The sequence below is a fragment of the Microtus pennsylvanicus genome, chromosome 19, assembly GCF_037038515.1.
Source record: "Microtus pennsylvanicus isolate mMicPen1 chromosome 19, mMicPen1.hap1, whole genome shotgun sequence".
NCBI lineage: Eukaryota > Metazoa > Chordata > Mammalia > Rodentia > Cricetidae > Microtus > Microtus pennsylvanicus.
In genome coordinates, this window is record NC_134597.1 from 5,946,220 (window position 1) to 5,973,999 (window position 27,780).

Below are 27,780 nucleotides of genomic sequence, written 5' to 3' on the forward strand. Positions count from 1 at the left end.
GTCCCGCTCAAGTGGACACAGGTAAAGCTTTCTATGGCGAAGCAACAATGTTCTCTGACAGTTCCAAGAATTACAGCTTACAAGGGAGGGTTGATTTGCCAAGGGGTTTATATGTTTTCCCCTTTGGGATAAGTTATTCAGAAAAGGCCTTTTGGTCACTGTGAACTTTGCTTTCCAGCGACAGCATGCAGCTAGGATAAACGCGGCATTGTGCCTGTAGCCCAAACTCTCACACAGCAGAGGCTCCCCGCTGACTCCCAAGCTGAGATGACTGCATTTGATGTGTAATTTTGTTTGTTATTTTGCAATTTAAAACTCATCTTTAAAAATAGTAGCTAATGAAAATCCGTCTTTTTTTAAAAAAGAAAAGAACAAAATAGCATCCTAACATATTCTGACAGCTCAACTCCCACGGAAGGACAGAGCAGGTGTCTCCCCAAGCCTCTGCAGATTAAAAACAGGCAACAGACTTTACTTTCTTTCTACTTTGTTTTGGTTGGCACCTCATTTGCTAGAGCTACTGTTTTAAAGGTTTGTTAAATATTTAAGGGAAGCTTTTGTTTTGAAGAAGCAAGTCCCTACAAACTGCACACCAGTAGCAGAGACCCAGAAAGCGAAAGCCAATGTTTCTTTAACAATGAGTAATGATGCACACAAAACCTACCAAGACAAAAAGACTATCTCAAGACATTCACACTTCTTACATTCTCAGAGCTACTAAAGTCCAGGCTGCCACCCTCTGGGTCTCCCCGCCTTTCTGCTCTCATCCCCGTGAGCCTTTCTCAGCTGCGACACTCAGAGGAGCCAGGCAGGCTTGGGGCCAGGGCGGATTGATTAGTGATGGCTGACTGGAGTGACCAGGCAAAGCAGAGCCCAGGCTGACTTTGGAGTCTGCTCCGGACACCAGATGGATAGTGGTGTTACCCCTCCACCTCTCCCCAACTGCCAGCCTAGCTCACTCCCCACCCTGAGTAATCTTCCTAAAATATCCGTGCCATCATACTACCCTGGTTCTCAAGAATTTACAATAGTTCCTGATTTTTCTCCACGCCTAATCTACAAACCTCTCTCTGCTTGATTTTAAGTAACCTAAATGCGGTGCTACCTTCACCAGCCCCTGCTGCTTCTCGCGATCCGCAAACCAAGCCCTTTCATTCAGTTACAGCGGCTCCTTGGAGTCTTCCCTGTGCTTATTGTTCCTGTCCCATCTTTGTTCTCCCCACTTGCTCAACCCAGAAATCCCGCTCACCCCAGAAATCCCTAGTCCTTTCAAAGCCCAAATCAATTACTACTTTGCACACAACTTCCCTGAGCACTCCGGATTTGAGAACATTCTTTTGGAACCAGGTTGCATCTGTACTCTGATTATGGTATGCCTTTTTATAGATACTATGTTCTTTCTTAGCCAATATAATTTGTGTATAAAAAAACCGTTTAGAGTTGAAGATATAAAATATTTTACATGTTGTGAACATTCAATATTAAAATATATGAGTGCGCATTCACTCGCCAATATTCTAATGTACAATCAAGGTTTTTATATCTATTTTAAATATTTATTTATTTTGTATGTGGGGGTAGAGGTGTGCCTCGGAGCATGTGTGTAGGACAGAGGACAAAACTTGCAGAAGGAGTTCTCTCATTCCATTGCGTGAGCCTTTGACCCATCCTGCTACCCAAGGTCCCTCCACTGAGTCTATGTCCTTGATTTAAGTTCCGAGGCATTTTAGTGCAGAAAGCCTGTCTGTGCAGCGTTGCCATAATCGTTAAGAACGCCCTGCCTCTGGACATTAAATTCATCCAACTAGTAGGTTTTGCGTGTCTACCGTGTGTAAGATGTTGTTTGGGATTTTTAGGGTACCAGTGAAAAGAGAAAGCGTTAGCAAGTGATGTGCCCAGACAGATCGTTTAAACAGGGAGACAAAAAAAAATGATCAGATTATTTCAGAGAATGAGATGTCCTCTCTTGGGGCTGGCCCTTCAACTGGGAGTTACGATGAGAAGAAACCAGTCGTGGACAACTAGGTGAGAAGAAAAGCTTGAAGCCAAGACCCAAAGGTAGGAATAGTGTGCCCTGTGTGAAGAAGCCACAGTGGCTGTGATGTAATCAGTTAGAGTAAAAGTCTCAGGAGATCCCATCACGTGGCCAGCAGTGCCTCGCAGGGAGAACATTCTTCTCCCCAGTTCGTCCCCAGTGGTCCTTCTGCCTCCTTTGTTCCCTCACACTTTAGTGCTCTGTGTCTCTAATGCATGGGAACTACACACAATACATGGTCAGTGGCTGTGGACTGGACTATGAGGGGCAAATGCTACAAAGGACAGGATTAGAACAAATGGCACAATAGATCTGGACTGTGCTCTAGAGGGCCGTGTTTTAGACAATAAACAGCCAGTTAAAGCAGTGTGAAAATGCGTGGGTGTGCGAGTGTGTTAGAAACGTGTCACCGAAACTGGGAGTTCATCAGATGTCAAGCGCATATTTTTTCAATACATTTGCCAATCATGGCAACACACACACACACACACACACACACACACACACACACACACACACACTCTCTAACAGAAGCTTTATTCTCCATAGAATGGTTCAACTCTGGTCAGTGTGAAGGCAGGAGTATTTTCAGCCAATGTTCTGATGGCTCCCAGGACTCACTTTTAGATCCTATGACACTTGTCCAGACCTCCTGGTTCGCTCAATTATCTTCTCATTGTGTTTCCTTTGTGTCAATCAACACTGGGCAGCCCCTGGACACGTCTGCTTCAGTGGGCTGCGTCTAGCTGCCACGGCCCTTGTCTAAAACCCCAAGATGCCCTTGACAGTTGCATGGTTCTCATTCCTCCTGTCTCCAGCCCACCTCCTCTCCTGACCACACTTGAGCGGCTCTCAGACAATCCCATTGTAATGTAAACGACTCATTGCCTCTTTTCAAGCCCTTCCCCTGTTGGGCCATTAGCAGGGACTCCATTGTTAGCTCCCTGTCACCACAGACACACTTAAGACACTATTGTGCTTTCCCAACAGAATAGCTGCAGTTCCAATTGCTACTTTAATTTACTATTAATAATTCCTGTGACAATTGCTCTTCTCTTCCTACATTACTATTGTCTCTATGATAATTTAGCTTCTGCAGCCAGGGAAGGGCTAGATAGGTACTTGTTGGCTGAAATTTCATGTATATAATGCCAACTTTAAAAATTAGATCTATTTAGCTAAGAAACTTAAAGGTTAGGGCGAATACTATAAAGAGGCCTATAAAACCACCAGGAAAATTAATAGTAAACACATCGGCTTATTTATTTGCTTTGAGAATTTTGACTGAAGGAGAATATTGTGTTCACACACATCAGTTTATCTGAGATACAATCTTCATGCCACAGAATTCAAACATTTCTAAAGATCTAAGTCAAAGATTTCCAATACATTCACAGAGTGCTACACTCGCCAGCGTGATCACTGTCAATGGGCAAGTCTGAAGTAGGACTTGTAGATCAAACAAAGTGAAATCAAAAAGACAAAAAGGCTGAACTATGCACGAAGCTTGTTTCTCAGGGAAAATGGAGTATGCTGAAAGAAAAAAAAAACCTCTAAAAGCAAGTTCAAAGGCTCGCATCCCGAGCCCACCTGAAAATTAGTTTCTGGTGTGACTGTCCAGTGCACAGTATTCTGTAGGATAGAGGAATACTCTCCTGCCTGGACCAGAGGCCACGGGGAGTGGGGAAATGGTTTGGGGGAGTTTGGGGTCAGGGATGATGGAAATGAACTTTTCAGATTATTCTGAAGTTCACAATTTAGATTTAAAAAAAAAACAGAAAACAAAGACCAAAACAAAACAAACAAAAAACTACCTAACCCCTCGGCCTCTGAAGAAGTCGGGAGTGACAGCGTTTTCTGAATGTCATCGTGCTCAGGCAGAATGGACAGAAGAGGTCTGGGGCTGTGTGTGAAGAAACAGCCACCAGACAGAACTATTTCCAACTGCTGGCCAACAGAAGCCACATTGGAATCCGTGGCCAGAAATGAAAACTCCGAAGCATTCTGCAACCTCAACCCACTCAGCCCTGCGCTCAGACTGCCTGTGAAGATCACTGCATATCAGCAGTGCACAGTGTCACCCCTCACTGGAAGGTTCTCTGTGTCAGACCAAGTAGCCTTATCCCTGGTCAGGCTACGGCAACAGGCTAACACTTTCCATCAGTGCACAAATGGTTCCAGGAAGCACACACACACTATATAAGATCAGCGTGGCAAAGGAAATGTGCAGACCCAGCTTGCGGACGTGTCTTAAAAAAGGAAACAGCTTAATATAATAAAGGGAATTACTACTTCCTGTATTAGGGAAAGAAAAGCAACAGCAACATTCATCTGAAAGAAAGCAAAACTGCTCAACAAAACAAATTCCTGAGACAAAAGGCCAGCAGCCAGTTCTAATAACCCAAACTGAAGCCCAACTTACACAACGGAATAACATTTCCTGTAGTTCTTAATTAGACGCTTTCTTTTCTTATGCTACTTTCCATTAATTATACTATACGCAAATGAAGGTGCCAAATAATTGTCAGAAAAAGGAAACAAAAGCACTTAAAATAGTTTCGTATGGTCAAAAGATGCTGCATTCCGTTGGGTGTGTGTATGTTTGTGTGTGTGTAATTAGTAACACATGAGGAATAAAAGGCGGAGGACATGGTGTGCACCAGCCAAGCAATTCCTGGACCTTTAGAACGTATGTTCTTCTCTTCCCTACCACACGCTTCCCCCACTCGGACAAATGACACCATAAAAGGGATCCCACTAATCTAGTACTAGTGCTAATTGGGAACTGAACGGTAGAACAACAGAGCGAAGTAAAATTAGAGGGAAAAGCTATCATCAGAAGACATATAATCTTATAAAGTAACATGGGGAGTTGGTGGGACGGCATCACGGTGTGCTGGAAAGAGGCGGTCTTTGGAGATACATCAAGCAGCGCTTCGACATGAACACGGTTCTCAATATTCTCAGGGCTCATTTTACCCACCAGAACATGGAGATAATTCCATGGATACACTTTTAGGGACCATTAGAAGGCTAAACTGGGAGAATGCATAGTACCAAACAGTGCAAATCTTTCTGGTCAGGACTCTGAAGGGTCTAGAGGGAGCCCAGTGGGTTCAGTGGTCATCTTGTGGCGGGTTCTACACTCTGAGTTCACACTCTCAGGCTTCAAAGAGCCTCCTAAGCTTGGCTGGTTTCCTGGCATGACCATGGAGATTCAGAGAGGTGAAGTAACTTGCCCCAGGCCACTCAGCCACAGACAGTTAGAAGCTAGACTTGAATTCGCCTTTAAAACTGCACTGTTGAGGAAAAGTCTAGAGGAAGCAAGCACATTTGCCCTTTAATAAGAAGTGGTGAGGACGGGAAGCGGATGGCATTCCACTTTCTTAAAGAGGAGCCACACGTTCCCAGGCATTTGAGGGACTGCCACATAAATTATAGTTTTCATCTACAAGAGAAAACTTCAAAGTATTATTTTTAATTGGAAGTTATGGCTGTTCTTCTGAAAGGTGGCATTTCTGCTTTCTCCTGCTCACCTGCTTCACAGCCAGAAGTGCCTGTGGGAAGCAGGTCGTAGCAGGGTGGTAAATGCCTGAACTTCTGTGTTCCCAGAGCTATTGCGCAGGCCAGAGCTGTGGGCACATGACTAGCTGTCTCTGGGCTCCAGTTTCATTTGAAACATGGGAATAGGACTGAGCATACCCATGTGTTCCAAAGATAATTTGCGGGTTAACAAATCACAGGCACTTTCTAGAAGCGAATGCTTGAACCTAACAGTGCTATTAATTGCAACCTCAACCTAGGTCCATTTTCAGACTCACACATATTGTATGAAAACTCTCCTAGACATTATTTCATAGCAGACCGTCTGGCACAGAATAACTACCTAAACAGTTGGGGGTATTCTTTTCTTTCCTACAAAGAGAAGTTAGGGGACAAGTAAGGTAGGGGCAGGAGAAGTCCCACCCTGTAGTGAGAGGAGCCCGAGTGACCAGCTGCCAGGGAGAAATCATGCCAATCACCAGAAGGCAGAGCAGCAAATGACAAGAGAAGCTCTGGCTTGCCCAGCTCGGATTTCAGTGGTGGTCCTGGTCAGCCCATCTAGTCCCTTCTCCCCAATGACTGGGATATGCCTCCAAATTTGTTCTTTCCAATGATCTGGCCTGGAACAGCTTGGGAAAAAAAAGAAGGAAAAAGAAAGGAAAAAGCATTGCGAGGAAGCCTGTAAAGTAAGGACTCTGAGAAAAAAAAATCTTTACAGTATAAAAAAAAGTATTCTGGATGCTTGCCATGAGTAATTGCCTTGTTGGGACTGTTAACTAAAATAGCATTGCAGAGATATTTACCCAATTTTCATAAAAACTATTATGGCATTATTTTCAAAGCAAGTTGCTACAGAGCCATGTGGTTTGTTGGTAGATGCTCGAGTGATTGGCTGAGAAACGTGGAGGTGGGTGGAAGAAGGCTGCTCAGCATATGTATTTGAGAAAAACAAAACTCAGAAAAGGATGTTTTTGTCTTTTGAAACCTAAGAGTACTTTGGTCTCTAGGATGATGTTCCATGCACCAGAGCTGGGACCCGCACCCCAGAAAGAAGAAGGGATGGCCACAGCTGTTCCAGTGGTATTTTTGAACATGCTTGGAGTTAAGTTTTTAAGTTCAGGTTTCCTTAGAGGTAAATCTTGGCACACACCAAGTGCACGTTGCAAATTCAGTTGGTATTGGTTAGAGCTAGCCGGGCTAATGAATGGCACACTCTCCTGCCTTTCTGGCTTTCCCACTCCTGGTGGGAATTATCTGAGAGCAGACCAAGGCCTGTGGGATGGAAGGACAGGTTTGGGAATAGACATTGCCAGGTGTCCAGGAGAAACCAGGGAGGGCGTGGGCTAGGTTGGTCCTCACTGAGGTCTGGTAAGATTTGTCATTGACAACGTTGCCTGTTGAGACCGGCTGTCTAACTAACAATCCGAGTTGGAAATGGTAAGAAAATAACTACAACTGGGCTGCTTGACCTAGCAACCCCAACAAAACCTCTTCCCAGATGCTCTTCGTAGCTGGCTTCATCTGCAGCACTGGGGATGGTGAAGGCCTTTGCTATGCCTCCCACCCCCACCACTGCCACCACCATCTTCTCCGCCATCACCCTCACCACCAATACCCCCGTCACCACGACCTCCTCCCTGACTCCCACCAGTCTCAGTAACAGCAGCGCCAATAACACTATAAGCCAACACCACAGCAACACCAACAGTCTTCATGTGCACAGCTCACTGTGCCAACCCCCTCAGCAGCAGCAGCTCCTCCACGACCACCTCCTCATTCCTGCCTTCACCACCTCTGGCACAGCTGGGCATTGGCAGAGTCGGGCTGGCTGGCTGGCTGGCTGTGCTCTTATGTGCTTTATCATATTATCTGAAAACGTGAAGAGCAAAGGGGCAAAAATCTAGGGTTCGTTCCTAAAGCACTGACAGGAAGTGTATCACAGGGCTATACCCTGCAGCTGACCGTTTCTCTTAAACACAAGCACTTTAATGGCTTCAAAAATAAAGCGGCATCCAAGCACTCAGGTGTGCAATGAGAGGAGTGTGGGTTTCAGGCCAGCTTGGATTACACAGTGAAACACTATCTCACATTTTAAAAAAATGTGCTTTAATCATGCACACCTATAATTCAGCACATGGGAGGCTGAAGTAGGAGGAACAGGAGTTTAAAGTCAGTGCAGGCTATGTCTTAAGCAAATGAAAACAAACCTCAATAGCCCTGTAATGCAAACAAAGTAGGGCATGTGGCCTTCAACTCACCTTCAGAAGTGTGTGTCTACTAAATGTGTTGTAAAGGGCTCAGACCTCAACCTCTGCTGTAAAGGACCTAGCCCTTACTCTAATATCCCTATAAAAACATCTAGCTCCACCCACCGTCAGAATGCTGGGTAGGGAGGGAATGGCGATTGATGTAAAAGGAACTGTAGATGCCAGGCTAAGCCACTTGACTCCTCTGTGGCTGTCGCCTGCCCCGGATGCAGGGAGAAATGCATCCGTGATAGCTGCAAGGATGAAGTCAACAACCACATCTAAGGGCTGCCAACTTAAGACGGCACTTCTCTCCTAATGAGGCAGGATTCCATTCAGTTTCTAAAAATGCTTTAAGCTCTAATCCAAATTGCTCCCCCAGAAAAGGGACAATGTTTTCCAGATCCACGAAGTAACATTCCATGCCTAGCCCCAGGACGTGATAATTCCTGCCATGTGAAAGGTATTCCCAGGTTCGGAATCAGTGTAAAATTAATACATTAAGGGTAATTCATGTAGGATACGCATGTTTAGTAACATTTTAATGAATCAATCAGTATTTGTTGTTTGAAAGCAGAAGCTTGGGAAAACTCACCTTTTATAGGCAGCCATTAGGAGTTAGAATGTTTCTGTTTTGGTTGGAGCCATTACAATGATCAGATTTGCATTTTTGTGTGATTACATATGAAAGCTAAATTTTCTATAACATTGAATGTTAAAAACTTATCCTGAGATTGAAATGATCCTAACCCCTCCCCAAGGTCGTGTCACTATAATCACTTCAGGCCTGGGCAGAATAGTAATAGCTGTTGCATAAAAGCATTTCCAGTAAGTGGTCAAAATCATCAGTTGACTATTTTGAATATATGAGGTAGAGATTCATTTTTATAGTGAATTTATTTCACAAAAGAACTATTATATACTTCATAGGGGAAGGTCTATTTGAAGTTCCAAGAGCATGACTTGTATCCATATATTTCTGCTGTAATAAAATCCCCCTCTCAAACAGGACACACCAAGTGTTTAACACATTAATTATCATCCTTCATCAAGCATAAAACTAATAGTCAGGAAATACAGCTGCAAAGGCACAATTACTAAGGCACTCAGCATACACCCCGAAGCAAAGAAAGCAAATGGCCCGCTTTGCATTACCAGACCTTGCTTGGCAAGCCTCTCCTAAGACAACTTCTCTTTCCTGCCAGAATCCCAAAGGGGCTATTTGCTTATGTAAACCTGGAGGACAAATTAATTGTGAAAACATTTATTTATATTTCAAAATACCCATTATCAATATAGAATGCCATTCTAAAACTATAGGTTTTGAAAGATCATTTGGATGAAATAAAAATTTTATAAATACAGACTATGTTTACTGATGCAAGAATTCTAGATATTCAAACAACATCATCATACTCGATCAGGTCACATAGGGAATTAATGTATTTCTCTTTTACATTTTATGACATACAATTTGATACACAAGTATGTCTATCTATAAAAAATAATGACCTGTATATAACAGGATTCTATTATGTCCAGTGGGAGTCCACGTAATTATCTATCAGCTTGTGTTACCGCTGAAGGCTTAGATCAATGTCATTCTTTTCAGGCTAATGAAAGAACAGCCTATTTAATGAGTTTTTGGATACTTATTATTAATTTGACTGTAACACCATTATATTTTAAGAGATATATTTATCCTACAAGATTATGTTATAAATAAGCTATGCACTATTATTTAACTATAATTTAAGGGAGGGTCAAGGGATATAAAAGCCGTGTGCCTAAAATATTTGTAATTATGTCCTAAATCACGACTGTCAAACTTTCACTAAATTTCTGCTCAGTAATACTCTGACATAAGCAGTATGATCCTTTCTGTAGGGTGAACAACACAGTAAAAGATCATGGAGTCTTACTTTCCTCAGCCCAGGAAGCCAGGATACACGCGTGTTCTTTCACGCTTGGGTAACAACGTCAGCATCCTGAGTTCATACTGTCATTTATATACAACAAACTCACACACTGGAAATTTTTTAATTACATTTGAGGTTAGGGCTATTTTATTTGTCTCCTGGCCAATTTCTGTTTCAAGGGACAGTAACATTTGGTCCTGGATGAAAATTAATCCACGTGAGCTTGGAACACAAGTTAGCAGTGGAGTGGTTTTGCATGAGGTCCTCGGTTCAATCCTTGGTAGTAGAAAAAGAAAGATGAACTAGCAAGAACAACAGAACAATCAGGATGGCCCAGATGTGTCCCAGGGAAGGGTGGTCTGCGGTCTGCTCAGGCCAGGCTAAGAACTGTGGGTAGCCTGAGCTGTAAACGTGATCTGCCTTGCTCAGGAGGACGACGTCCTACGCTGCTGAGCACATCTGTAAATCACGAAGAAGAAAAGCAGCTGCGTCCAACAGTAACATTGCCAGGGTGACGGAGGCTGCTTGCTGACTGTGCATGGGACATCTGGCAGATGACACACAGACAGGATAGATAAGAAATGAAAAGCCTCTCCTGGCAAGTGTGCACAGTTGACAGAGTGAAACAGTGCATACTCAGGGGGCACTCGCCAGGAGGCTGTCCATAAGCACCAACTGAGCAACAGAGCAAGGCAGGGACTGTGAGGAACAGCTCCATGGCCAGGTGTCTCAGGGCGAGTGGACATTCCTGGGTCCCTCTTGAGACTTTCACTTTCACATAAGGTCTTTGAAGGCTACTACTTTAGTATTTTTGTAGATTTGTGGGTGACTTGTAAACATTTAAAATCAAAGATGCATTTTAAGGCAAAAAAAAAAAGAAGCAATAGGTTTTTAATGTTTTCTTAGCAAAGTGGACCCTTATAAATTGCTTTAAAAATTAGAAGTGAGTAATTTCAAGGTTTGCTTTTACAAGTTCTTGCCTGATAGTTTTCTTTCAAATACACAACCCAACAACAAAGCACCCACTGTTCTCCCCCATCAATTCTTAAAATCCTTCTGGAATGAAAATCACTTTCTTATCTTGATGTGCATTCATTTCTAGCAACCATTAGGGCGAGATAATTCCAAGTCAGTTTCAACACTGAGAATCAGACACTGCACAAATCCCCTTTGAGGCAAGAATCCTTGGGTTTAATGTTGCTCTTTCAATTAGAAAATATTACTATAGTCTTATTGAAAGTTCCAATTCTATGTTGAATATAACTTCAGAATAAAGAGATAGTTTTCAGAAATAACGGAGGAAATAAATATATCTTCTCAGATGAGCATATTCGGGTTTAATTAAAAAGTAGGGATGTAATTCAGTCGTAGAGTGGTGTAGGAGGTCCTTTTGTCTATGTGTTGCTTTCATTGGTTAGTAAAGAACTGCCCTGGCCTGTGATAGGGCAGAACTTAGGTAGGCGGGGAAGACAGAACTGAATTCTGGGAGGAAAAAAGCAGAGTCAGAGAGATGCCATGGATGCCCTCCTTCAACAGTAGAGTATATACAGGCTCGCATGTGCAAAGCCTAAATTCCAACCTAGGCAATGAGAAAATAAAACTAACCTAAACGAAAAGTAATTAGTTACTTGTTCTTGAGCGATCTTGCTTCAACAATGTCAAATGAGTATGGATTATCACGATGTATAATAGCTGTCCCTGCCTTGGGTTTGCCTTGTGATCTAAACAAAACTGCCCTTTCACAGATTTGCTAGCTGTCTCTCTGGGTTTCATACCTTTAACGTCGTGAATTCATACGGTTGATAACCTTTGAAGCTTTCATGAATGGCTGCCATGGTGTGAGAGGTTTTCTCCCAAAAGTGGAGCAGAGTAGTCTGTAAAGAAAGATGGTAAGATCAATAATGTCTCGGTAATGTCTCACACACCCATTCCTGACCCTGGTCCCCAGAGAAGTAGTCTTATCTACGACTTTCCAGGTTCTCTCATCTCATTTGTATTCATCTTTGTACCTGTTTCTCCCATAGTTCACTTAGACTTGGCATATCATCCAACCAAATTCTCACTAATGCTTAGGTTGCTCCTACCACCTGGACCTTCATCTCTCCATCTTCTTTGTCCCATTCAGTCCATTCTCCAAAACCCAGGGCATTTGGCATTGTTTTCTCCTTCCTTCCTTCCTTCCTTCCTTCCTTCCTTCCTTCCTTCCTTCCTTCCTCCCTCCCTCCCTCCCTTCCTCCCTTTCTTCCTTCTCTCCTTTCTTTTTTCTTTCTTTCTCTCTCTTGAGAGGGGTGGCAATGGTGAGACAGTCTCATGGTGTGTCCCTGGATGACCTGGAATTTTCTTTGTAGACCAGGATGGCCTTGAACTCACAGAGATCCACCTACCTCTGCCTCCTGAATGCTAGGATTAAAGGTATGTATCACCATGGCATTCTTAAAAGTTTTTTTTTTCTGCTTAGAACATCTTTTCTAGGGGTTCAAGAAATACAGTAAAATGTTACAGCCTCCAGTTTTCTTCCTAAACTTTGAATTCTATGAGGAAAAGAAATTGGTTTATAATAATTTTCACTTTCATACGATACTGAGCATCTGGTGTTTCACACTCGTTTGGAGCCATGAGCACTGAGGATAGACACAGGGCTGCACTGAAGGACCTCCGTGTCAAGAGAGACAAACCAAGGGTGCTGAATAATCACAGCATTGTGCTAAAGCAGTCCAGAGCAAGAGCTCGAAAAGGCACGGGGAAAAAAGAAAGGTATTCCAGGCAGAAAGGACCCACAAAGTAAGTGCAGGGAAATGGAAAATTCCACTGTGTGTACAGCACATAGGGACTATAGTGATGATTAAATTGCAGGGCCTTGAAGGGCAGAGAAGAGGATGCATTCAGAATCCGTGATGTCCAGGTCATTCTTTCCATCCAAACACAGATTTTCCCATTATCTAAGCCTCTGGCAGTCCTTTGTTCATTAACACAGATTTACTTTGTTACCTGGTACGTTGCTAGCATGTGAGATAGGAGATTGCATCTGCTTGCTCCAAGAAGATCCACCTTCTGACACACATCCATCTTCAGTTTATCAAAGTTTTTTTTTGCAAGGCGTACTTGTGTCTGCACCTAGAAAAGAAAAAGCGAGTCTCTGAGACACTGCAGCCTTCATGAGGTTACAATCTGCAGGTGAGGAAAGACCCGCCAAGGGCTTTTCTGTCTTACATAAGAAAACTCCATCAAAGTTCCAGGCAAGTGAGCTGCTCTGACGTTCATTCTTCAACTTCTAAAATACCTAGATAAGAATTGTGATGACCAATTTTGTAACAGACTTACTATACAAATTATATGTTTTGCAGAATGAGGTTATTAACTCTGCCTCCTCAGAGCAATTACAAACTAGTCAGGAGAAGTTTGGAGATGTCCAGATGCTAAAGACTCTTGGCCCCAGGGTGTTCCAAGGCACTGGATGCTGAGTTACCACACGGTCCTCAGTGGACTTCCTAACATTAACATCTTGTGTAACATTTGCTAAAATGCAGAAACTATCATGGATAAAGTCCTATTTACTGATTTCTATACTTTCTTGGGTTTTATTTTTTTTTCTACTAACATCATTTTTGCTGTTTTGGGAGCCAACTGAGGAATTATATCAAAGAATTTTGCCATGGCTGAAACCATTACTACCAATAGTTTTTCAATTTTTCTTTTTGATTGGTGAACACCAGGAAACCTCTCACCACCCTTGAAGCGTTCAGGGAAGGAGTGGCAGCCAGGAAAGTTGTGCAGATGCTAACTCATGCACTATGTTATAGGAAAGGAGCGTTTTGACATTGAGAGGGTTGGGGAGAGAGCTGAGTCGGTGAAGGGCTGAAGTCAAGTGAAGGGTTCATGAAGCCTCATACTCCCAACACGGCATGAACCGGGTGTAGTGGTTTGCTCCTAAAGTCAGCAAACTGGAGATGAAGGAGAGAGGGTCGGAAGTTTCAGAACATCTTTGGATACTTAGAGAGTTTGAGGCCAGTCTGGGCTACATGAGACCCTGCCTAAATATATACATATATATTTCTTTAAAAGCCATGAAGTCAAAATCTCCCCTCCCTCTATTCCAAAGTGTCACCATATTATATTATGGGTGAGGAAAGCCAGTCACTTAAAAAAATGACATTTTAGTGAGTTATTTTTGATGTATAAAATTGACATATATTTAATGTGTTCAACTCGATAAATTCAAATATTAAATTATTTTACAAAATTCTTGAAGCTTAGAAACTGGGAAGATGAGTATTAAAAGCAATGCTGACTTATTACTTATAGCTTTTTCACCATAAGGTCCCAGGCAGCATAGACAATGTCTCTTTCGTCCACCACTACCTCACCTGGCAGCCTAGTGCAAGGCAGGTACTCAATACATACTTGTTTACTGAATGAAGAACTTTCCCATGCCATTTCTAAATTCCATAATTAAAGCCTTTAAAATAGCTCCAGAAAGAGTGATTTGGGGGGCTGGCCCAATGGCTCAGTGGATAGGGACACATGCTACCAAGCCTGATGACCTGAGCTCAATTGCTGGACTCCTTATAATAGAAGAAGGAAACCAACTCCCACAAGTTGTCCCTGGAACCTTCACACCAGGGCTGTGGCATAGGTGTGCAAGTTTCTCTTAAAAAGATTCGCGATCCTAGAGAAGCTAAATAAGAAGGTGAACCCAAAGACAAACATATAGGCATCCTCCTGAATATTAACCTTCCTCAGGCGATGAAATGAGACAGAGACAGAGACCCACATTGGAGCACTGGACTGAAATCTCAAGGTCCAAATCAGGAGCAGAAGGAGAGAGAGCACGAGCAAGGAACTCAGGACCGCAAGGAGTGCACCCACACACTGAGACAATGGGGATGTTCTATCGGGAACTCACCAAAGCCAGCTGGCCTGGGTCTGAAAAAGCATGGGATAAAACCGGATTTGCTGAACATAGTGGACAATGAGGATTACTGAGAACTCAAGAACAATGGCAATGGGTTTTTGATCCTACTGCACGTACTGGCTTTGTGGGAGCCTAGGCAGTTTGGATGCTCACCTTACTAGACCTGGATGGAGGTGGGAGGTCCTTGGACTTCCCACAGGTCAGGGAACCCTGATTGCTCTTCGAGCTGATGAGGGAGAGGGAGTTGATGGGGGAGGGGGAGGGAAATGGGAGGCGGTGGCGGGGAGGAGGCAGAAATCTTTAATAAATAAATAAATTTAAAAAGAAAGTAGTGCCTTTATTTTTTTCATCAAAGTAAATATATTATTTGATATAAGTACAATTATTTCACTATCAATCATAACGTATTCACAGTTTACAAGTTTATATGGGATTATACAATAACAGGAATGATAAGTATAAATAGAACAATTGATTTAATTTACTCACTCCATGCTGATATTCTACTTTAGCAGTTATAATATCGTCCCTTGCTGCTGATGACTTAAGCCTTCATCAGGGCAAGGGCTGAATTAGGGTAGGGCTGGCTCTCTGACTGAGTAGCCATGTTACTATGCCCCTTCAAACACCTTACCTACTGCCTGGAACCGAGAAGCCCCAAATTGGATTCTACCTAGAAATACAAGTTCCCCTTTAGGCTTGTAGGCAACTGGAAAAATAATGAGGCTAAACATTTACCACCATATCGACAGAATTAATACCTACAAGAATTAATACCAGCGGGCAGTAGCTACTTGTTCTTCTCAGTTTTTCTCACTCTGAGGACAAACATGCTGGAGATTGATTATTCTTTACTACAGAGTGGAAACTCAAATCTCCCCTCCTGGGAGCTCTTACTGTAAGAAGAGTTTAAGAGGGGTCAACTATCATTGATGCTCTGCGTCCTCTGAGAGGAGCAAAGAGATGGAAAGAGCACGGGCTTCTGGCGGTCAGGGAAGAAGAGGAAATCCAGATGGACAGAATTTTAGCGGCTGAAATTTTTACTGTAGCGCACCAAGGGTCAGCATCACTCAACCAGAAGGGCCTCCCTCTTCAACTGGGATTCTGAAAGACATCTGTCCTCAGAAGGCTTTTCCTTTAAAGGGGAACGAACATGTTCCGGACATGAGCTTCTGTGTATGTGTTCATTCAGTACATGTTATGGAGTACTTATGAGTCAGATGTTATGCTATGTATGGTAGAGATTGTAAAGTAATAACACATGTGAGCATCCTAATATAGTCACTAGATGTTTACGAATGCATATACATTGTTAAGAGCATCCTACTATAACTTATAGTCAGTAGATGTTTATGAATGAATGCGCATTGTTATGAGCATCCTCAGCTTCCAAGAAGGAGAGAAGAGTTAGTAATTATAACACTACGAGAGAAGTGTAAGAATAGAACGGTCGTCAGCCCTTTCCAGCAGGACTACCAGCTCCCCAGGAACAACACAGACTTCTTATTAATTATGAACGCTCTGCTAATAGCTTAGGCTTGTTTCTAACTAGCTGTTATAACTTAAACCAATCTATTTCTATTAATTTACTTTCTGCCTCATGACTTTAAGTCCTTTGTACTGCCCACCTTGCTTCCTCTGGATCTGGATAGCAACTCTGCTTCCTTCTTCCCAGTGTCCTCTTTGCCCCCTAAGTCCTGCCTAGCTATTGGCTGTTTAGCTTCCTATGAAACCAATTCAAGGAACACTTCTTCACAGTGTGCAAAAAGACTTATTCCACAACATAGAGCTGAGACCAGAGAGGACATAGACAAGAGAATGAGTAATGCTGCTAGGGTAGGGGCCATTGTAAGGTGTTGGCATTGTTATTGCTGGGTGGCGACATCATTGTAGGGTGATGGCATTAAGGTCCCAAGGAGTGTCCTTATTGTATCTTCCTATAGTTGGCGCTGTGACTTTGAACTCTAACTCTGAAATCAGGCTTCGCCATGTGACTTGGTATTGGACAGAGAGGCTAACAGATGTAAGGAGACGGGAAACTTGAAAACGGGAACACCAGCGTGTTTCTACTTTCCCTCTGCCTCCTCTGTGATGGCCATGAGAACACACTCAGACTGGCCAGCTGGATGGGTGTGAGCCACATGGCACGAAGAGACGTAAGGAGGGGGCTCAGCCATTATTAACAATCTTTCCCTGCCCCATCGCTGGCTACTGACCAGTGTGTGAGTAGCTCCGCCCCCCCCACCGAAAACACCCTGTTAACCATAGACTTATGAGCAATAAAGAGATGTTTATTGTTGTAAGTACTTGAGTGTTCTGGTGGTTTTATTTCACAGTATGATTATAACCACAAATTATTGATGTAAACAGTCAGGAAGCTGAGGGCTTCTTGGAAGAGCTAGTACCAGAGTTGGCTTTTAAAGGAAATCTACGCAGGCAGAAGACCACCTTACTTGTATGGAAGTTCAAGATTTTTCTAATAAGATGCAAATTGGACTTTTTCCTTTATATGATCAGTGCTCACATTCCATGAGAGAGCTTGCTTGTGTCCCTTGCTTATAACATAAAACTCATGAAGGCATATAGTTTGAAATGTGCCTCAGAGAATTTTTTTCAGCTTTTGAGGGGTAATTTTAGAAATGGAGAGGATTTCGATCTTGACCCGGTGAGTTCTGCGAGGCCATATGCTTTGTGTGTCAACAATGATTATTAAAACACTTAACGCGCTGCTGAGTTCCCAAATGTTCCACCCTTTCCATGCCAAACAAGGATGTGACAGTGCTGGGCATTTGGAATCCAGGACAATTTCTTTAATAGTTTGCGTCCCACGTCTCCTCTCTAAAACCCACTTTTTGCTAGCGGAGGACAAAACTCCAAGGACCCAGCAAAGCACAGACTTCCACTGTGAGGGTAATTTCACAAGCCTTCAGAAGCACCAGTGAGAATGTTTTCATTGTCCTTCCTCTCCGTCCCATACAAATTCAATTCAATTACATAAACATCTTGAGGAGCTCCTGTGGTTTTCAAGGCTCTTTCAATTTTTTCAATCAAATAAATGCACCTTTTGTTTATTTCTTCATTTCGGTTACTCCACCTTTCTCTTCTTATTTCCCAAACTTTCTGAAGTGATTATGCATATTAGACCCTCTTTAGTCTGGGTCTTGTCTTCCCTGGGCAACAGAAATTCAATTTACTCAAGAAAGCAGCCATGTCTCCACTGCCAAAACAACAAGGCATATCTCTGAACTCATTCCTCCTAATGTGAAATTCTACCTTTTAGCCCCCAACTTGAACTACCCAGGGTAAAAGCAAAGTGATCCATCCTCAGTTCATTCTGCTTTGGCTAGCCTGTGGGGGCAGGGCTTCATGTTACCCCACAACCAAGTAACCGGAGCGTACTTTTGTTGTTTTCTAAGGGTCTTATTTCCTTTAAGAACAAAAGAAAAAAATTCCATTCTTAATTTTAGATTTTCTTTCAGGAGATAACTCTCTCTCTCTCTCCCTCCCTCTCTCTCTCTTACACACACACACACACACACACACACACACACACACACACACACACAAGGACTGAGTATGGCTACCAGTGTGAAAAGTACTCCAGTTGCAAGGTGAGTGTTGGGGGCTGGGTAATGAAAAGGCCCCAGGAAGAGATAATAGAGCAGGTCATAGACCGATAGTGAATTGCTGAGAACATGTATCAAGGTGGTATGAGAGGAGGCAGAAGGTCAGGTCATATCCTGGCAGACTTACTTGTGGGCTTAGAATTTTAGTTTTTGACCTAGACATGGTTTTTAGAGGCCTTTAAGCAAGAGAGAGCCAAGATTCTTCCATTGGTGCAGTGTGCAGACAGGCAAAAGGAGAGAGACGAAGGTGGATAAGGATAGGCCGAAAGTCAAGGGGAATGATGACAGAGCTTTAGACTGAAGTGGTGATGGTTGAGTACAGAAAACACTGTGCTGAGCTAAGAGAGATTCAGGAGACAAAAGAGGCCTTGAGGAGAGAGTACATGAGAGATGAAACTATATCCTTTTCAGTTCGAGTCTGTGCCTACAACTCTCTTCTGTACATGCCCCATGGTCCAAGCATTTCTGAGACTCAGACCCTGCCATTCATTGCCTGTCCTCAGTAGCTCTACACAATCCCTGCAAATCTTTCATCTTTTATGCCTTTAAAGCCAGTGCCATATGGATAAGGGCTCTAAGTTCTGTAGTCACCCTGGATACATCAGCTTGGGTGTGCTGACTCTCTCTCTCCCCTAGGCAGTTGCTTTAAAAGAGGGGAAACCCATCCCCCACAACTAGCCCGTTCTCAGTTCAATCTTTCTCGTTTCACACAAATTTATAATCTTTGCAAATTGGGTCCTTTGGTGCAGACGGGGTTCTTGTTCTCAAAAGTATTTTTCTCATTGCCCAATGCAGAAGGCCAGGTTTCTCTTTGGTACTGCGAATCTCTTCGGCAGTCACCGCAGCCATGTTGCCAGCACCCTTCTTCCTGAGAACCTTATCTGATCTTTCCTCCTCCAACAAATTAATCCTTCGTCTTTAAATTCAACTTCACTCAACTTCTCAGACACAGGCAGAAGGAACAAAGCAAAATTCTCACCCAAAATATCACACAGAGGGTCTCAATTCCAATTTCCAATGGAGTCTTTGCTCCTCTTCAAACGCTCATGAGGCAGCCCTCAGCTGTAGGTCTCTCAACATCCTTCTTCTAGGCTCCCACCAGAACAGCCCATTGAGCCGTCTACTGAATTCAGTGACTTTTGTAACCCAAAGTTGCGAACTCTTTTACATTCCAGCCACAAAAACATCTCCGGGTCTGAGAATCATGTGGCCAGGTTAAACACAGCATTACATTCCAGCCACAGAAACTTTTCCGGGTCTGAGAATCACGTGGCCGGGTTAAACACAGCAGCAGCAGCCCTCCTAATTCTCAGCCGCAATTTTTGTCTTAGTTTCTTTTCCTGTTGCTGTTATAAATACTGACAAAAGCCGTTAAGGAAAAAAAAAAGCGTTTATTTCAGTTCACAGTTCAAGATACAGTCCTTGGCAGGGAAGTCAAGGTGCTTGAAGCCACTAGTCATATCACACCCATAACTAGGAAACAGGGATGAATGTCTGCTTGCACACAGCTCGCTTTCTCCGTTTAGATAGTCGAGGATCCCCTGATCAAGGAATGGTTCAACCCACAGCTCAAAATGGGTTATCCCGTAGCAGTTAACATATCCAAGATAACCCCGCAGACAGACAGAGGCCCAACTCCCTGGCGCTTCTAGATTCTGTCCACTGACAATTAGCACTAAATATCACAGCATTTTAACCCAAGTTAAATCCATCATGATGCACCATGGTGGTCTCAGCTGGAGAAACCAGATCCTTTTTTCTTAGGATTTTGAACTTGAAACAAGGAAAATTAGTCTCAATTTGGCAAAAGCTCTAAAGACAGAAAGTCCTGACATTCGAGTGTCTGATGATGCACAGAGAATTGGTCTGCAGAGAAAAACTGAAAAGAAGCAGGGAGGCAGTGGGGAGGTGGCTCAGTAGGTGCGTGTTCTGCAGTCAAGAGGATCTATCTGAGCTCAAGTACCCGTATCTATACAAAAGCCATGGCGACAGGTAACCCAGCCTTGGGGTTTTGATAGGACTGTCAGCCTAGCCAAAAGGTGAACTTCAAATTCAGAGAGAGATCCTGCCTTCAGGCAATATGGTAGAAAGAGAGAAGAAGATGCCTGGTGTCTTTCCCTTCCTTTCCTTTCCCATGCATGGACCTAACACCCACACCTGTACGCTGAAGCATTACTATATATACTGCATATACAGCACATTGTGTGTGTGCTTGCACACCCATACCTGTTGGCGGATGCTTTTCCCGGCTGCCCAGATCCAAAATAACCACACAGAAGCTATATTAATTGCAATACTGCTTGGCCCATATCTTAAGTATATTTCTAGCTAGCTCTTACATCTTAAATTAACCCATTTCTATTATTTTATATTTTACCACGAGGCTCATGGTTTACTGGTACTGCCATGCAGGCATCTTTCTCCTCAAATGGTTATATGGCATCTCTTTGACTCTGCCTACTCTCTGCTCCTCTGTTTGGAATTTCTGTCGTGCCCTATTCTACACTGCAATAGGCCCAAAGAAGATTCTTCATTAACCAATGGTATTCCCAGGATACAGAGGGGAATCCCCCATCACCTCCCCTTTCCTGTTTAATTAAAAAGGAAGTTTTTAACTTTAACATAGCAAGATTACAAATAACAAAATAGTTATTAAACAAGAATTAGTTACAACATTTATATCCACTTTATCTATTATCATAACTAAAGAAAACTATAACTATCTATTCTTCAACTCCATCAAAGACTCCAGAAGGATATAGTACTACCTAAGTAAACAGGAAGTGCATTGTAAGCAACTTCCAAAACTCTAGAATTGACAGAGACATCTTTCTGCCTGGATAGTCACCCAAAGTTCTTCTGCAGCATCCAACTTCAGCCTACAGGCCCATAGTATCCAGCAGACTTTTCCATGAAGCAGGAAATTTCAAAGACAGTTCCACCAATATTGGCAGTTTGTCAGTCACTTTTGTCTCTATCCTACAGAATGTCTAGCAGACATTCTCTTTCAAGAAACAGGAATCCTGAAGGACTGTCTCACCTTCTTTAGACAACTTCAGCAGTCATTTTTATGTGGGTCCTTCAAGTATAGTCAAGCAGTCCAGGCAAGAGCAGTTTCTTGCCCAAATGGCTAGCAAACTCCATAAGAAGCCTCTTTGATGCCCATCATCCTCTTGAAGTAGATTGGTGCTGCCAGGAGTAGATTTGTCTCACTGCCATGAAAAGTCCTAAATTCTTAAAACATTTAAATGTCATATTCCAAAGGTCTTCAAAAGATTTGAAGAATATCTATCCATCTGAAATTCATCTTTGTAGATCTAGAAAACCTAATTAACAAGTTTGTTTTATAGATGACTATTAACCTGTATTTCTTAATTGTAAATTACATTTCTAAATGAGTTGTACAAAACAATACCTTAATCAAGAGCAGAAATATAAATATAATAAAATTGACCTTAAATTTGTATCAATAACCAAGATTCATACCAATGCAAAGTATTCATCTCTATAGCACATACCCCCCCACACCTTACCACAGATATACACATACAAAACATATCTCACCATAGATACACATATACACCTAGATATAGCACATCACAGATACATACACACCCCACATACACACACACTACCAGAGATACATACACATATACACAATACCCATACACACCATAACAGATACACATACATGCACCCCTACACACACACCATACCAAAGATACACATACACACCCCTTATATACACACACATCACACTACACATACACACACATGCACACCTATACGTACACACCACACCACAGATAAACACACACCACAGATATATACACACACACACACCCTATCCCACCACAGATACATACATATATATATATATATATATATATATATATATATATATATATATATACCTATGCACATCACATCACAGACACACATACACACAGACACATACACACACACAATATTGTAAGGACCAAAAGAATACAGGGGAAGTAGGGAGAAGATAAGGAAAAGCTCTCTGATCAGCTCCCTCCTTTGCCTAAATGAGTTTAAAAATGGCTCCCTGTTATCTGGATCTAGTAGACAGTAACCCAGGCAGTTCACAAAATCTATGAGAGACTCCAACAAGTTTCCTTACAACTATTCCTTTCCATTTTTGATTACTACAATCTTTCTGCATTTTTTTTTTTTGCAGCTGGAGAGGTAGTCACAGTTATTGCAGCTTCAATTTGCATTTCTCTGATGACTCATGTCACTGAACTTTTCATTTTTACTTATCTTATATAATTTTAGTTACATGTCTATGCAGAGCTTTTGCCTGGCTTTAAAAGTGGGCTTGTCTTCTGATTACTGAGTAACAAGAGTCCCCCATGTATTCTGAATACGAGTCATATCAGATCTAACTTTGGAAATACTTTCTTCAAGTCTGAAAGTGCCTTTCATTTCTTAATAATGTCTTTTGAAAAGAAATGGTTTCACTTTTGATAAAATGCAGTTTACCAAGTTTTCTTTTTGTAGTGTGTGTTCTTTGAGCCTCAACAAACCTTTCCCTAGCGCAAGATATCAGACATTGTTTTTTTTACCCTTTGTCTTACAGAAATTTAATGTTCCTTTTAAAAACTATCTTTATATTTATAGCCATTTCAATGTTCTTTTGTTGCTGTTTGTTGAGATAGGGTTTCTCTGTGTCGTCTTGGCTGACCTGGAACTTGCTCTGTAGACCAGGCTGCCCTTGAACTCACAGAGATCTGCCTACCGAGTGCTGGGATTAGAGATGTGTGCCATCATTGCCTGGCTTCAAGTCCATTTTTCTTGAGTATGGTTTGGGGTAATACGGTACAGATGCACTTTGTTTGTGGCTATATCACTGTTACGGCATCAGTTTTTGTAGGTTGGTTTGTTTTTTAAAGATCCAGTCACCCATTGCACTACTCTGGAATCCACAGCAACATCAGCAAGCAATGTGCATGTGGGTTCAATTCTGGGTTTTCTCCTCCGTTCCTTTTATTTGATGTGAACCTTCTTATGCCAACACCATACCTGGATAATTACTATCAATTCTGGTAAGTCTTACAGTCAAGAAGTCTAAGTCCCATGACTTTGCTATTCTGGGTTGTGTGTGTGTGTGTTGGAGCGAATCTATGGCTTCATATGCTAGCCATATGCTCTATTGTTGAGTTACATGCCCAGACCTGATTTTATTCTTTTCACAAGTATTTTGGCTATTTCTGGACCTTCTACACAAACCTTATGGATTTCTACAATAAATCTTTTGAGGATTGTGAGATGGCTCAGTTTTGTGAGCTCAGCTCAATCCCTGGAGCCCACATAAAGGTGGAGGAGAGAGTGGATTCTATGAGGTTGTCCTTGATCCACACATGTGCCCTGGCACGCAAGACAAACACCAAGCTCATATACACAGACACTTACAAAAAAAAACTGTTCAGGCCAGGATATGCCTGAAGCCACAGCATTCCACAGAGGAGGCAGAAGCAGATGAATTTCTATAAGTTTAAGGACAGCCTAGTCTACACATGAGTACCAGGCCAACCAGGGATATATGGTGAGGCCCATTGTGGGATATTTGTGCACTATCTGAAAATGTATTGCTGTGATTGGTGTAATAAAGAGCTGAATGGCCAATAGCTAGGCAGAAGAGGATAGGCAGGATCTCTGGGGAGAGAGGAAGAGGAGGAGGAATCTAGGTGCACAGATTACACCAAGGAGATGTCAGGGAAGACACTGAAAAGGCTGGATATATGGTACAGAGTAGAGGTAATCGAGCCACGTGGGAGAGTGTAGATTAACAAAAGCAGGTTAATTTAAATTATAAGAGCTAGCGGGGCAAGCCTACGCTAATAGGCAAGCTTTCATAATTAATAAGTCGCTGTGCCATCGTTGGTGGGCTGGTGGTCCCTATGAGAAAGGACTGCTGCAGAACAGAGTATCCGATTCCCCTGAACTGGAGTTACAGATGGCTGTGAGCCATTATGTGGGTGCTGGGCACTGACCCCATGTCCCCTTAACCACAGCCATCTTTCCAGCCCTTTAATTCTCTTTGTTGATGGTATTATCATTTCTAGAAACTTTCACAGACAATTACGAGGAATACAATTGATTTTTGTGATGTTACCTTATTTCTTGGGATATTGTTAAAGTAGTTTTTAATGTTCATTAAGATTCCTTAGATTTCTTCCTATATATATCTCTGCAGTACTCTCCCCATATGTACAATGTTCCTTGAAAATAAAGTCAGAAAAACCTCTCCCTTGCAAATTTATGTGTTAATTGACTTTTTTGCCTTTCCATATTGATATGGTAATGTGGAGTGGAAGGTGATTCAGTCAATGCTTTTACGGAGGAAGCAGTCTTTGCAGTCTTTCAGCGCCAAGCATTTCGTTGTAGCGTTTTTATCTGTCCCCATTATCACCCTGAGCATATGTTTCTCTGCCCTTTGTATGATGAGGACTTTTGCCGGGAATGCACCTGGACTGTAGCAGGAGATCTTTCTGTCTGTTGGACCAGCTATTTGATTTGTTGTTTTTGGTCTCTCCTCCACAGAGTAGATTAATGGACTTTAAGCCCACCTCCACTCTTTAGCACTCAGTCAAGCAACACTATTCTTTTAATCTATTCTTGGAATTCACTCATTAATAATATTTTTTACGGCTTTACTGAGCTACAGCCCACATGCCACATAGGTCACCATTTAAGGTGTAAACTTCATCGACTTTCACTATATTCCCAAACTTGCATGAGCATCGCTCAGTCAAATGTAGAACATTCCATTAACTTGCCCCCAGAAATACCTTGCCTAGTTCTTTTTTTTTTCTCTTTTAAATGGGAGAATTTCCTATGTAGCTCAGGTTGTCTTCTAACTTCCAATCATCTTGCCTCAGCTCTTTGAGTTTTATTTTGCTAATGTTTTAATAATGTATTTACTATCCATGTCAATGAGATATATTACTATGCATTTTTTTCTTCAAATGGCCTTTTCAGTTGTTCTCCCACGCCACCCATTGGAGGCAGGAGAATCAAATTGTAGGCCAGCCTGTGATACATGGAAAGACCCTGTCTCCAAACCACAGAACAGAAGCCAGAACAAACAAAACCAGAAATCAGTGAAGAGTGAAGAGTTTACTCTTCTTCCTTGTTGTGCTTCCCTTAGAACGAGGCTGGAAATTTCTTTGAGGAAAGGCTTTTAGTTACAAATAGGCTATATTAGTAAACAGACACTCTATTGTTTTTGTGTATTTTGAGGAACTGGTCCATTTCGTGTGAATTATTGGCCCTGTGGGCCTGAAGCTGTCCCTGCCGTCATCTTCCATCCGAGCATCTGTAGGACCTTGCTGTCTCCATGCTGACAGTCCATGGCTTCTCTCTTTTGTTCCCAGTCAATCTAGGCAGGGTGTCCATTTGAATGATTTTTATTCAGAGGGCCAGTTTTTGGTTTTCTACATTGTTTTTTGGTTTATAATTTGATTTGTCTATGCTCTTAATAATTTCTTTCCTTACAGCAGAATAGGTTTATTTAGTTGTTTATTTTAGTTTTTGAGAAGTAGGTTACAGCTCAAGAACATTCTTATTTCCTAAAGTTAACATTCAATGGTACAAGCTCCCCTAAAGCATTCCTTTATGTGCATCCCATTCAGCTTGATACGTTGTGATTTCCCTTCTTCAATCTCAAAATGCATATTGATTTCCCCTGTGATGTGTTCTTTTGACCCATGAGCTATGTGGATAGATATTTTTTTCTATTTCTAATAATTTGGGAGATGACACAGTTAAATACTTGCAACCAATTTATAGCTTAGCTCTGTTGTAGTTTCAGAAAACATTCTTTGTGATTTCGAATTTTAGGAATTTACTTGGGGGCTAGGTGCAAACTCCGTGGTACAATACTTGCCTAGCACACAAGATTTAAAGTGGTCCTTATGGATAGCATAAAGCCAAACCTTGCTTTTACAAGATCCTGTCTCCTGCCGATGTGACAGGGAGAACGTACCCAGGAACTCTCAATAATATGGTTACTGGAACAAGACCTGCATAATGACATCAGATGACAAGCCAGTGTGGATGGGGGAAGTTCTACATGAAGAGCTCCAAGGGGTCAAAGGTTGTGGAGAGTGGAAGAATCGGTTGCCTTACAGGGAGGAGCTCCTATACAGGTTGCTAGATCTCAAGTGGTCTGATTGCACGAGCCTTAGAGGCGTGCAGTATTTCAAGAGACAAATCCATTTCATGTGAGCTGTCAAATCTGTCAGCTTCCAGTTGTCCACATTTCCTAGCCTTGTGTCTCTGTAGTCTCTCAGTCTCTCCACACTGATAGTTCATGACTTTGCTCTTTTATTCCTAACCAAAGACGAGAACACATGGATCTAACATGCACACGTGTAATGAGACTTACAGAAAGAGAGGTCATGAATTTGGGAGGGGGACACTGGGAGGAGGACAGGAGGGAGGAGTGAATGATGCCAATGACAGCAGCACTCATATATAAAGGGCTCTAAAAAAAATTCAATACAAACTACATTTAGCCAGAAAAGATGCAGTTCCAGTACAGTTTCTGCATTTCATTGCAGTTTATGGATAGAGGGGACTATGAAACATACCGAATACAGTGAGAAGGTACGGCTCTTCTGATGTAGACTCAGAGTAAACTCATCAGAACAGTCGTATTTCCTTCCTAAGTTGTATATGGTTCTTGCAACACAGTGCTTACTGTATGCAGCAATCCGTTTTCGGCTTGGTTAAACACCACGGTAGGATTTACTGTATCAAACTCGAGTTTGTAAAAATAGGACAATATTTGCTTGCCATGCTATTTCTGGCATCTGTGAGCTCCCAAGGCTCACTGGCAGTGTTTCAGGCCTCGCAGACACGAGTTCTGAGGCACCGCTCACACACATCTGGTGACTAAATGTGTCTGAATGCAACTACTGAACATTAGTCCGTCTCACACCCTGAGCTGCAGTGTTTCTGTAGGGCTCTCTCTACTCCAGACCGTTTAAATACTTTTTTCCTTGATGGCCATAAAAGTGAGACAGGGGTCTAGTGGTTCTGCTTTCTTGGCTTTGGTGTGAAGGTGAAATCATCTGAAATGTATTTTCTGGCTCAGAATATTCAAGGTCTAAGCAGAATGGCTAACGTGCAAGCAATGAACTGGTGTGCACCTCTTCATGCAAGTAAGCAAGGCTCCTTGACCCAATTACTGATCCCAGGGCTATGACAGCAGGGGCAGAAGGTAATCAAAAAAATACACCGTACTAGAAAGCAGGGATGGCTATTACTGGAGTCACATCAGAAGGATCAGGTGTCAACGGAAGAGTTTCCCAGCAGCAACTTATTAGCTACTGTGAGCATCAACAAAGCTAATGCAGGCAATGTTGAGAACACACCTATACACTTGTCTATGAGATCACAATGAGACGAACAAATATAAACCCAACAACTTCACTAGTAATTTGTGGAGAATACCAGAATCAACACACTG

General features: G+C 42.3%; 1 protein-coding gene across 10 annotated transcripts in view; it reads right to left on the minus strand.

Annotated features, from left to right (window-relative positions):
• The window catches only part of Ica1 (islet cell autoantigen 1), a 138,081-nt gene that overhangs the window by 26,893 nt on the left and 83,408 nt on the right, over positions 1–27,780 (minus strand). For all 10 annotated transcript variants that reach the window (XM_075953402.1, XM_075953405.1, XM_075953400.1 and 7 more), the window contains exons 7-8: positions 12,732–12,857; positions 11,519–11,617 (exon numbers count right to left, since the gene is read on the minus strand). In XM_075953402.1, the coding sequence (XP_075809517.1) occupies positions 11,519–11,617; positions 12,732–12,857 (225 nt within the window). The remainder of the gene's footprint in view (positions 1–11,518; positions 11,618–12,731; positions 12,858–27,780) is intronic.